The sequence below is a fragment of the Rhipicephalus sanguineus genome, chromosome 1 (genome assembly GCF_013339695.2).
Source record: "Rhipicephalus sanguineus isolate Rsan-2018 chromosome 1, BIME_Rsan_1.4, whole genome shotgun sequence".
NCBI lineage: Eukaryota > Metazoa > Arthropoda > Arachnida > Ixodida > Ixodidae > Rhipicephalus > Rhipicephalus sanguineus.
Window position 1 is genome coordinate 4181241 of NC_051176.1, and position 13401 is coordinate 4194641.

A 13401-nucleotide genomic window follows, 5' to 3' on the forward strand; every position below is an offset into this window, starting at 1 on the left:
TCATGTACAGCATGACTTACGTGCCACGCTCATGGCGCGCTGGTGGCTGTTTCGCTAGCTTGATCTACCCCGGAATTGGTCTTGCGCGATGTGACTGTGTGACGAACATAAATAATAGGAGTTAACATGAAAACCATGACACGCATTTTCCTCAATGACATACAAGACGATGTATGCAGCTCTTTGCTGGCTGCTTCGCATTACATCGATTCCCACAATGCGTGGGATCTGCCGGCTTCTTTTTTTCTGCCCTTTTCCACCTCGCTGATGATTACAGCCTGATCTTCCAGCGTGGTGAACTTCCGCTTTTTCGTTGGAAGCGGCATCTTCGCAGGCAGCGAAATGCATCAGAAAAGCATCAGAACATAAGGAGACTTTTTTTTCCCAGAATATTTTACCTCGAACTATACTAGGCTTGTGCAAATAGTAAATGTTAGTTTCGAAACGAATAGTAATTTCACCGAGTAATTTCGAATCAAATTCAAACAGTATATATAACATATTATAAAGAAAAATAAGCATATCTGTCATGACCCAGCTAATCTGCACAATATATACATATATATATGCACACATATACCCTATAAAGTGGACGGAGGGATGGCCGCCGCGGTAGCTCAGTTGGTAGAGCATCGGACGCGTTATTAGAAGGTCGCAGGTTCGGTCCCTGCCCGCGGCAAGCTATCTTTTCGTCCACTTTTCTTCACAATTACCTTACATTTATTACTAAAAACATCCCCTACACTTTCCTTGGCATTACTGTCTGTTAGTTCTCATTGATATTGTGTATAACAAAGAAAACGAGCCCTTGAAATTAACACTTCTTTCCTTCATTCATAGCGAGGGTCTCGTTCTGGCAGACTTGATGCTTTCAGGTAGTATGCGAGGGATTATTGGTCAGCTGCCAGCTCGTAATAAGTTCACTTGCTACGTGACGCCAACAGGCAGAAATAGAGTGTTCCACACTCGCCATCATGGCTACTGGCGGCGCTGACTGACGCTCCCACATTTAAATGCACACATATACCCTATAAAGTGGACGGAGGAATGGCCGCCGCGGTAGCTCAGTTGGTAGCAACGTTACTAGAACAAACTCAGTTTAAAAGCTCCGCCGGAGAGGCGGTCCGCGTGGCGGTCGTGAGAACTAGTGGCGCTGCAGTCACGTCTAGCTCCTGCGGCTGGCTGCGGCTGGCGCGTGTTGTGATCGGCGCCGCCGATGTACGAGCGCACGTGGGTGTCGTCTGCGCTTTGTTAGCTCGTCATTTTTGCGACTGTTCTTGACCAGGCTTAGCGTCTTGTACGAAGACACGTGCATGAGGTACGAAGCGTAACGAGGGCGAACAGATTCACAGTGCGGTATGCCGACTTGCTTTGCGCCGGGCTGCAAGAGCGCGGCTACCGCAACGACGACTCCGCTTCACGACACTTCGGACCTGCAAAAGACCCTACGCCATTCAAGCTTTGCATCGCAAAGATAGAAAGCTTACTGCGAAATGCAAGGTCTGTGACGTTCATTTTGAGAGTGACGACATTGTAAAGCACTATCGTCGTGTCGTTGCGGGACAAGACGTTTTGATCCCACGTGGAAAGTGGGAACTCGCGCCCGGTGCCGTGCCGCGCTTGTTCCCAGCACTTCTACCCCACATTTCAAAGCCAAAATGTTCGGGACCGAGGCGCAAATCCCCCCAAAAACGCACGGCGTCCCGCGAAAGTCCAGTGCCCAGTTTGGAGGAGCCGCCAGAAATAGAACAGCAAAACGAAAGGCAGGCGATTACCAATATACGCTACCGAGACTGAGAGTTGCATCACACTAACATTCGATCAGTTGTCAGCTGTCGCTATGCCTTCAAAGTAGTGGATTTTCGAGAGATTTTACGACGAGGTATTGAACAAGATGTGCGGAATATTTTACACTCGCCGGCTCGGGAACAGGCTGCTCAGCGCAAAAATTTGACACGGTACACATAGAAAAGACGAGGACCAGCGCTGGTCCTCGTCTTTTCTATGTGTACCGTGTCAAATTTCTTGCGCTGAGCAGTTTAATAATGGAATACCAACTAGCCCCCCAATCCCACACCTTGCTTCGGGAACGGAGACTTACTTGTGCAAAAGATAATTGTAGTGCATGCGTAGTGAACGGCTACAGCACGAAACGCAAACGGCTGTCGCACAGTGTAAAGTGCTGCGGGCATGGAACATCTGCTCGGTGAAGTTGAAAAACTGAAGTTGAATACTGACGACTGTTCTAGCGACAGAGTACGCGCGAACAACTGCTCGGTGCTCACATCACGGCCGATCTGTTCAAATTGTTTAAGGCACCGTAGAAGGATGCGACGTAGAAAGATGAGACACCGAAAATACAACTATCCGCTGAAAAAATTGCTCAGAGACGACATCTATTCGATGTAATCGCACACTGAGATTTCATTTACCGAGTTCTCGTAAAATTTTCCGATTTTGGGTCAGTATCCCTTTAACCGTCGCGAAAACGTGTCCTGTAAACATTGCAAAGCATTGGTGATGTTTTTCGAGAAAGTGTTTTCAATAAATTGTAAAAACATGAGTACTGTTTTTCTAGAACGTTTTTGTATCTCGAGTAAGTACGCTTCTTTGTGCACTATAAAGGCTTTTAGAAACGTGTTTGGTTGTTCTTGGTCTAGATAAGACGGCAGCGGCTAAAATTGTGATGGTAGTTATAAAAATTACTCTGAAAACCCTCATTCGCTTAGAAACTCCTATGCTTGGAAGTTAAGCGCAATGTAGACAGCTCAAATATTGTCACAGGGTCGTGACGTCGACGAAGGCAGCAGTCAGCAGGTCCGAGATGAAACTCTTTATTTGGTCGAACTTTATTTGGCCGGGAAACTGAAAGTCAAACTACAGCAATACACTGATAGCGGCGAACAGGGCGTCGACCGTCGATCAACTGACAAGCGGTCAAGCGCGTCGGCTTTTATACAGGCGCTATCGAACTTTCCAGCGATATCGCCGGTGGCGGCGTTATCTCTCGACAAAGCTGGAACATTCGCGTGCAGCGCGCAATCTTACCAAAACGATCTATTACAATCGCGAAGCTTCTCGAACACTGCTTCGCGGACAGCGTCGAGCGTTGATAACCGTCCTTGCTGGTCAAACCCGAATACATCAAAATAAAACAAGAAGTGGGCGTGGCAATATAGACCGAACATCGATTCTTAGCCAATCAATGAACAACGCATGCGGGCCAATGCATACAGACGACCTTATGCATATCCACCTAAGTACCCACCTAACTAGTACAATAAAAAGTTGCCGCGCAGTTGCCGCGAGCAACTGTGCGGCGGACCACAGCGTTATGCTGTGGCAGCAGACGACGCGCCGATAGTGGCGCAAGACGGAACTGCAGCGCCGCTAGTTCTCGCGACCGCCGTTCGGACCACCCTCCTCCGCTGGCGGAGATACGGAGCTTTGAAACTGAGTTTGTTCTAGTAACGTTGGTTGGTAGAGCATCGGACGCGTTATTCGAAGGTCGCAGGTTCGGTCCCTGCCCGCGGCAAGCTATCTTTTCGTCCACTTTTCTTTCTTCACAATTACCTTACGTTTATTACTAAAAACATCCCCTATACTTTCCTTGGCATTATTGTCTGTTAGTTCTCATTAATATTGTGTATAACAAAGAAAACGAGCCCTTGAAATTAACACTTCTTTCCTTCTATATATATATATATATATATATATATATATATATATATATATATATATATATACTTAAAGGGGCCCTGCAACACCTTTTGAGCAGGGTCAAAAAGCGCTGTCAATCGGTAGTCGAGGCTCCCGAGAACACGCGAGCCAAATATAATAGCGAAGCGAGCGGCCTGGAATTTACAATAAATTCTCAAAGTCAGCTGAACATCGCTTCCTCTTCTCTCGAGAAATGATGTATTGGTCCGCAATATATGACGCGATTGTCGGCAGTTCAACCATTGGCTGATGTTATAATCACGATAACACCCTCGTTATTACCTTCGTTGTTAATTTTGAGTTCAATAAGTAGATAATATGTATGTTTATATAGTGTTATGCCGTTAAAACACCGAACAAACATTAATATTAGCACTCCCGGTCTCACCGACAGCTCGTCTGCTCGTAGTTGCGTGGTTGCGTTTTCTTCACCATGCGCAGTGCCGAAATCGTGAATATTTCTGTGCTTTTGACCATCGCCGGTTGCCGTTGAGAGTGGCAGCCGTTCGAGTGTTGCCTCGTCAGCTGGAAACTGCATCGTCGGCACGTTCTCACGACCGACCGAGGCAGCGGTGCAGCATTTCTCCGATAACAATGCTGGCGCCGGTTAGCTTAGGATACCTGTGTTCGCTGTATGGCGAGAGTCCCGTTCGCTGTCTGTTCAGTATGTCATCGTATGTCATCGAGCCGTACCTCGGCGTATCCTCCCCGTAGTCTCAGGTTCCCGAGAAACCGCGACACAGCAACCAAGCAGACTCGCATTTTCACGGTAGCTGCAGACAGCCGGGGGATGGGTCCGCGCCGGCCCGATGACCCACGATCCTTTCTTCTAGGCTTTAGTTCTTTGTTGTCAGCACGCACTCTCTGTGCGCCCGCATTCGAAGAGCAAACAGCATCGAAGTACCGCCACTGGGAGAAGGGTGCACGCAGCTTTGCCGTGTTGAATACGATTCAAGCGCGAGCAGTGCGACGAGGCGGTGTATCGGAGTGTGGGTCGAAACCCATCTCAGCTGTCATTCGTTCCAAACGCGCACGCAGGTTTGCGTCCATGGTTGGCAGAGCGATGAAAACACTACGGCAGTTCGAGGTGCACACCCAACATTACCAAACCGACTCGCAGTTTTCAAGCACGCGCGATACACGGTGCGATGGCCTCCGTTCGACGACGAGCGCGCAAGCCGACCGGAAGTGGCGCCACAGACCACGTGGTTGCGCCGAGACGCCAGAGAGAAAAAAATGAAGAAAAAAAATGCCGCCCGCCTCCTCGCGCCTCCGCCCTCCCTCCCTTCACGCCCCGCGCAGCTTTCCGCGCGCTCGCGGCGTTGAGTTGAGGGAGAAAGCTCCGGAACGTGATCTCTATAATTTGGTAACACCACTTAGACTTGACGGATTCGAAAAATTTTTGCGGCATATGACTCGTGAAGAGTCATACGTCACTAATGAGACTATTCCAATATAACTAAGAAAGGTGTTGCAGGGCCCCTTTAAATTGAAACAAGGCATATGCAAATGTCATTCTATTTTGTTCAAAGGAAGTGGAAGCAACTTTGAATAGTAGCAGCATTTGACTTTCGGTAGAATGCAAGTGATAACCTGTAAAATATGTTACGTTTTAAAATTTACTATACTTAGAGCATATAAGCCGGTATAAGAAGCTTATAAACTTTAAAAATGATGAATCGATGCAGTGGCGCATTGACGGGGGGCGTTTCGGGGGTTGTAACTCGCCCCCTGAGGCCGACCTACCTCCCCCCCCGCCCCCGTAACTGCCCCGCTGTCCTCACCGGGAGTCCTAAGTTCATTTCATATCCAAAGGTGTCTTAAGGTCGACTTTTCCTGACTGGCTCTAGAAATGTGCTGTATTCACTCATCTACTCCTAAATTGAAAGAATGCAAACCGCATGCTCTATGGCTCAGCGTTCACTTCCAGGGAAGCAGCTTTCCAAGAAAGAAGACGCTTTCACGGGTTGTCAGTCTGGCCCCTTTTATATTTTCTTGCCCATTTGATTACTACAATAGAGCATGCCATGGCAAATATAACAATGGAACACATCGAGGGATGAGCTCTCCTTTCACTCCAGCCGCAACCAAAAATCTTTCTCAGATACGTCTAAACGACTCTTTTTCCATTGTCAAGAGATCCTACGTCATAATTTTTCTCTTTCTTATAAATTTCATCGAGTTAGAATTCAGTTCGCCCTTGAAACATAAGACTCTCAGCCGTGTTTGGATTTTTTGGTAGCCTGAAAATAAAACTCTGCAAAAACAACTACACAAGTCGATATCCTCAGTTTTCTTCAGACACCCTAAATATCCGGAAGATATTAGTCTTAGACATTAATGCGAAGAGCCGGAACACACTGCAGCGCACAAAGTGAAAAAAACAAAATAAAAACAAGATATATTCAAGAAACTCACCAAGACGGCTACGGAGTCTTTTATTCAGAAAGAAGTTCACTTCCAAAAACACGACGCAAGCTGATAAATCGAGCAACACCACCCCCCCCCCTTTTTCAATCAACACCACCACAGAAGTGCACCAGTCTCTACTAGCCGAGGCGTGAGCAAAACCATCGCTCCCAACGACCGGCCGCCGAAAAAGAAAATTCAAGGCATTGTCTACAAAATTGCTCATGCTGGCTGCGACGCCAGCTCGACCGATAACATGAAAGAATGACGGGAACGACGTCCCCAATTTTGCAAGAGATCGCAACCCCATAGCCGAACATACCGAGGACGCAGAACGCCGAATCAATTTTCCTGAAATTACAGTCCTCGCCGTTGAAACCAACTACTGGAAATGAATACTGGCATATGCAAACGACCCCAAACAACGTGAACTGCGCTCAAGGCAACCTACCCCTTGTGTACAACACAAAAAAAACAGAAAGAAAGAAAGAAAGAAAGAAAGAAAGAAAGAAAGAAAGAAAGAAAGAAAGAAAGAAAGAGAGAAAGAATGGGAGAGATGCATCTGCGTACCCAACACCAGTCTAGAGGGTGTTGGCGTACCGCCACTTCGACATGTCTAAAAAGCTCCGCACCCCTTTCACTGTTCAACACCTGCCTTCCGGTCAAGCCCTTGCACACCTCTGTTCCTTTGCCGACAAGCATCGCCACCGCCTGAAGCAGGGGTGTAGCCAGAAATGTTTTTGGGGGGGGGTTCAAACATGCTTTATGTATGTTCGTGCGTGTGTTTGTATGTATGCGTGTATACATACGCAAGCAAAACTGAAAAATTTCGGGGGGGGGGGGGTTGAACACCCCCAACCCCCCCCCCCTTGGCTACGCCCCTGGCCTGAAGCAACCTTTCATATCCGCCGAACAAGAAAAGAAGCCCTCTTCAAGTGTGTTCCTTCCTCAAACTCCAAAGAAGGAACCGTATGGTTTCTGAAACGTTGGGACAATGCTCACTCAAATTTTAAAGTTAAGAAGGCGTCGGCGGCATCTGATCTATCCGCGAAGCTTCGACGCACGTGTCCTCTATTTCCTTCGGGGCTGCTGGTGAATGGTACCGTCTGTCGCTTAATGGCTGCAACGGAGTGGTCGCGCATTTTTTTTCTGAACCTCGTTGACAGTGGACGAACGAGACGTGTTAGTGTGGCGAGAAGAAAGGCCACCTCGCATGCGGCTCGTTCATCAAAGCGACCGCGAACCCACGGAGGCTGCATAGCACGAGCACACGGCCATATTAGTTTAAGCACATTGAGAGGTTCCTGCATTTCTGAGCAAGCCTTTTAGCAACTAGTGTGTGCGTCGCCCGCCATTGTCACAGCTTTGCACGCACATAGCGAACCCAAACATGCCATGTGGAGTCTATACGTTGCGAAGATGGGACGAGCAAGAAGCCGTGGCAGAATGAGCAAATGTTTTTAACGACGTCTGGCAAGAAAAAGAAACCTTGGGAAAGCGCGGAAGGTCTGTTGGGGCTGCACATTTCATTTTCTTTTAGGGGCGAAGCTCCTCTTAGTCTAACCTTGTCACGTCTCCGTTGTCCGTCCGGCGTAACCACCTTTGCAAACTGGCCACTACTTCGTCTTTGCAAACATCCCATTACGACCCATCACCAATCCTTTGCAAACTGGCCCCTACTTCGTCTTTGCAAACATCACCGATCCACTACTTCACCGACCATAAAGCCGTTATAATGAAGGGGGAACGGAAGCCACCTTTGCAAACTGCCCACTACTTCATCTGTGCAAACATCCCACTACGACCGATCACCCATCCATTACTTCACCGACGATAAAGCCGTTATAATGAAGGGGGAACGGAAGCCACGTCCAGCTACCACTTACGATTAATAAAATTTCTTGTATAAATATATACAGTGTTTCTCACGTCTTTGATGATGTACTGGGCTATCACTTTGATTACTGCTGGGCGAAACCACTGAAGATTTCACGGTGTAACCATGACTGCTTCAGGATCTTTGCCCAAGCTCTTCATCATTCACCCGTGGATATGCTGCGATTTTTTTTTTCAGTAAACGTCTCTCGCCACTCTTTTTACCATTCTTTTTTGCATGCACATCGGACGGAAACTACAACGTTTGATGTGCACACATGCGCAAGTTCAGTTTGCTTGCTAGAACTTGCTGCTGTGTTTGCTGCGTGAAACTGCGTCGACAATGACCTACCTCGCCAAAGCCCTCTCGCTGAAGCGCCAGTCGAACACGATCCTCACTTACTTGTCCCAAAAAAGATTTTGCGTTCATATTAAAGAGACGCAGCAACAACACCGGAATGCCCGATTACGGTCATAGAGGAACCGGTGACTCAGCAGATATCGTCGTCTCATGCGTTCATTGACCAGTAAATTTTTACTAAGGATGGTTCAGTCGCTGAACCTATATGCGCCCGAATGACCTGGGAATCTACGCTGGAAAGTCAGTAAGTGTAGCTACAATGCAGTTTATTCGTGAGCTGAGAATTGTACTGTACGTTTAATGACATAATGCAGCGCTAAAAACACACACACACCACAAAGTAAGGAACACAAACCGACGGGACAGGCGCTACTCACAGCTTTAATGAAGACTACAAGATTGTGGCACATATATACACATCCCAATGCGCAAACGCAACGTCACAAACCATAGGGGGCGTATCATATCAAAGATTTCAAAAAATTGTGTTCCGCATTGTACAGGAAGACTGACGTCTGACTGACGCAATCATCATTCTTCTCTTTGATGTAGAAAGCCTCGAGAAGTTCACGCGCCGTTTTATCATGGCTTCTGCCCAGAATCCTCACATCATTAAATCTTGGCACACAAGAGCAGGTCTTACAATGCGCCGAAAGGTGCGCAGTGAAATCCTTCTTTAGATTGTTTGCGTGTTCCCTCATGCGGTCATTAACACATCTGCCCGTTTGTCCCACATAGGACTTCCCACAAGTTAGTGGTATTTCATATACCACCCCCGTCGCACACCGAGTGTATGGGGTGGCATGCTTGCCTTGGCAGCCCGTCTTTGAGGCGCCCATGATGCGGGGGCACAGTTGGGCCAGCTTCTTGGGTGCGGAAAAACCGCAGGTACATCGTACCTGTGAGCCACCTTTTTCAAATTGTGGCTTACCTTATGCAAGTAAGGCACAACAACCGGTCGTTGGCCGCTCCGCTCACCAGCTGTAGCCGCGTTTTCCCGCGCCCCTGCTTTTAGCTTGCGGTGCAGAGATCCTGCCACAGGTGCAATGACCGAATGAGGGAAGCCGGCTTTTGATAGCCGATCCAATTGGTGAAGAAAGCTGTCCCGCATCTTGTGCTCATAAGACTTTTTGAGCGAGGATCCCAGACACAGTGTGGCAATGGCCCTCTTCACCAGCTTGGAGTGGGCAGACTCGTACGGCAACAGTTCTCTTTTTGCTCTCGGTAAATAGCACCAGCAAACGTGATCCTCTGAAAAAGTCACTCTCAAATCTAAAAACTGTATGCTATTTCCAATGGGGTTCTCATGGGTAAAAGTAAGGCCTTTACCATTTGCTTTAAAAACATCTAAAACCTTGTTGACCTCGGAAACTTTAAAAGAACACGCGTGGTTCATCACAATAAAAAAGTCGTCGACATATCTAAAAACCTTTAAAACAGGCTTTCCCATGAAGCAGTTGTCAATGTTCTGATCTACTTCCGATAGGAAAATGTCACAGAGTAAAGGTGCTACGCACGAACCAATGCAAATGCCCTTCTTTTGAAGATACAAACGTAGATAGTAGATTCCTCTTGAGGTGCTTCAAATAGCTGAAACTTCGTGATCCTTTTTGTGTTGGTAACTCCGATGAAATATGTCGGTTCTTTCAGGATAATCAGAGAATTGGCTACGCTTTTTCTGTAGATATTGAAGAACTGTTTTACTCTGTGCCACATGATGCTCTCTTTTCTACGGTTAAGAAATGTGTTGAATATAACGGGGAAGTTCAGTTTCAAAATGCCGTGGGTATAAGTGTAGATTGCTTTTTAGTTTCACTTGATGCTTACCTTAAGAATACCTTTATCACTTTTGACAACCGTTTGTATCTTCAAAAGAAGGGCATTTGTATTGGTTCCTGCGTAGCACCTTTACTCTGTGACATTTTCCTATCGGAAGTAGATCAGAACATTGACAACTGCTTCATGGGAAAGCCTGTTTTAAAGGTTTTTAGATATGTCGACGACTTTTTTATTGTGATGAACCACGCGTGTTCTTTTAAAGTTTCCGAGGTCAACAAGGTTTTAGATGTTTTTAAAGCAAATGGTAAAGGCCTTACTTTTACCCATGAGAACCCCATTGGAAATAGCATACAGTTTTTAGATTTGAGAGTGACTTTTTCAGAGGATCACGTTTGCTGGTGCTATTTACCGAGAGCAAAAAGAGAACTGTTGCCGTACGAGTCTGCCCACTCCAAGCTGGTGAAGAGGGCCATTGCCACACTGTGTCTGGGATCCTCGCTCAAAAAGTCTTATGAGCACAAGATGCGGGACAGCTTTCTTCACCAATTGGATCGGCTATCAAAAGCCGGCTTCCCTCATTCGGTCATTGCACCTGTGGCAGGATCTCTGCACCGCAAGCTAAAAGCAGGGGCGCGGGAAAACGCGGCTACAGCTGGTGAGCGGAGCGGCCAACGACCGGTTGTTGTGCCTTACTTGCATAAGGTAAGCCACAATTTGAAAAAGGTGGCTCACAGGTACGATGTACCTGTGGTTTTTTCCGCACCCAACAAGCTGGCCCAACTGTGCCCCCGCATCATGGGCGCCTCAAAGACGGGCTGCCAAGTCAAGCATGCCACCCCATACATTCGGTGTGCGACGGCGGTGGTATATGAAATACCACTAACTTGTGGGAAGTCCTATGTGGGACAAACGGGCAGACGTGTTAATGACCGCATGAGGGAACACGCAAACAATCTAAAGAAGGATTTCACTGCACACCTTTCGGCGCATTGTAAGACCTGCTCTTGTGTGCCAAGATTTAATGATGTGAGGATTCTGGGCAGAAGCCCTGATAAAACGGCGCGTGAACTTCTCGAGGCTTTCTACATCAAAGAGAAGAATGATGATTGCGTCAGTCAGACGTCAGTCTTCCTGTACAATGCGGAACACAATTTTTTGAAATCTTTGATATGATACGCCCCATATGGTTGTGACGTTGCGTTTGCGCATTGGGATGTGTATATATGTGCCACAATCTTGTAGTCTTCATTAAAGTTGTGAGTAGCGCCTGTCCCGTCGGTTTGTGTTCCTTACTTTGTGGTGTGTGTGTTTTTAGCGCTGCATTATGTCATTCAGCAAGCACCAACTCGCCCAACACGTTCTTCTGCTGTACTGTACGTGTGCTGCATTGAACTGTACATACTGTTTATAATGAATATTATGTAGTTTATAAGCAATATTTACAGGTGCGCTTTAAAATTTATAGTTTGGCGAGACTCTACACTAAGGAAGTATAGAAAAATCAGCTGCAGAGTTTTTTAAGAGCTAAAGTTGCCATGCATGCGGGCTTGTTCGTATGGCATTTTGTTATTGGTTGTACTAGTGCAAATACACGGGACACAAGAAACGCACACGAAAACACACACACGACGCTGGGTGTCTGCGTGTGCCTTTCTTGCGTCCCATTTGTATGTGCTACGAGAGCAATAACATTTTAAACATCACTGCGGGACCGCCAGCCAGCCAACGTGTCAGAACCCTTACCACTACATGAAACTGCAAAATTACGAAAAATAAGCACCTGCTAAACAACCTCATTGGTAACTATGTTACGGGTCGGTTTATTCAATTTGTAGTTTATTTTCTACGTGCACTGCTCCACTGAACGGTTTTTCGGCCTTGTCAAGTTATTTCAAGAGCTTTCTGTAAAACGCTGAATAATTATCATAATAATATTAATTATTATTATTATTATTATTATTATTATTATTATTATTATTATTATTATTATTATTATTATTATTATTATTTGGTATTTTATTTGTTGTCGCATTACTCCAGCTGAAGCAAGAAAATGACATATTATGCAATGCGCTTGCCCCCCCCCCCCCGCACACCTGTAATCTTGTCAGAATTTGAACCCCCCATCCCCCTGAGAGAAATCCTGGGTGCGCTAATGAATCGATGTGAGGGTCATCTGTTGATTTAACCTTGAATTGGGACGTCGCGGCAGTGCTGACTTTCCCTGGAAAGGTGTATTCACGGTACTGCACCCCTCTACTTTACAGGAGGGTTACATGCGGACTAATATACACATATTCGTTCATTTCGAATACTTTGAAATTTCCAATTTAAATTCGAGTCGAAGCGAATTTGAATAACGTAATATTCGTTCGAATATTCGCACAAGCCTAAACCATACTCCTACCTCGCGCAAACTTGTTCTCGTTTCAGTAAAATGTTTCTGATGCGAGCTTATACGATCAACAAGGAATATTGGAATGCAGATGGGTGTCCACTGCACCTTCCACATTCTTTTTTCATGTTATTAAGAAAAGAAAAGGCAGTTACTGCTGTAAACCTGCGAAATACCGTCATTCATAAAGTTATAACAACATTTATTCTTCACATAGGGTTTAGTGCAGCGCAACTTCAAAATGGACTCCTAGCTTTTCCAAGTATGACGCGCTTTTTTTTCTAGGCATTTGGCCCCTTAGCAACCATGGCAAACATATTGCAAACCATGGCCAGCTCCACTCATGGTTATGAGCGTGTGTATCATGTGGTAATCCAGCTATTTTAACCACTGGCACCCAGATATACTGCGTTGGTTTTCAACAGAGAAACTGTTATAGCAGTGTTAGGAAGTGTGACATGGTGCTGCGGGTACGCGTGGTGGAGAATAACGGTGTGGATGCCAGCAATATTCTTCCGCTACAGTGCTTCATGGACAAAGTTATACAAGCCTTTCGTAATATGGAGAATGTCAGACCTGTGGTTGAACACTGGGCCGCTCAGGGATGCCCACACCTGGTTTGTCATTCGTCACTGTTTCAGGCGATGAGGGCTCTGCATCACCAGACGCAGACTCATTCCTGCATTGTAATGTAGCAATCAGTCATGAACACATGGTGCAGGCAAAGACAGCCAAAGATCACTCAAACATCCTTCATGCAATGTAGACTACATCAAAATTACGGATTAATTCTCAGGAGTGCTCTTTTAAACAACCACACTGAGAGCTGCCTGTTCCTTTTATTTCTCTCACAAGCAAATAA

The 13401-nt window shown here is 46.3% G+C and overlaps 1 protein-coding gene across 1 annotated transcript in view; it reads right to left on the reverse strand.

Moving 5' to 3' along the window:
- Positions 1-13401, reverse strand: part of LOC119389293 (uncharacterized) — a 450101-nt gene that overhangs the window by 300820 nt on the left and 135880 nt on the right. Inside the window, exon 6 of the mRNA XM_037656505.1 lies at positions 13116-13218. Coding sequence (XP_037512433.1) covers positions 13116-13218 — 103 coding nt within the window. The remainder of the gene's footprint in view (positions 1-13115; positions 13219-13401) is intronic.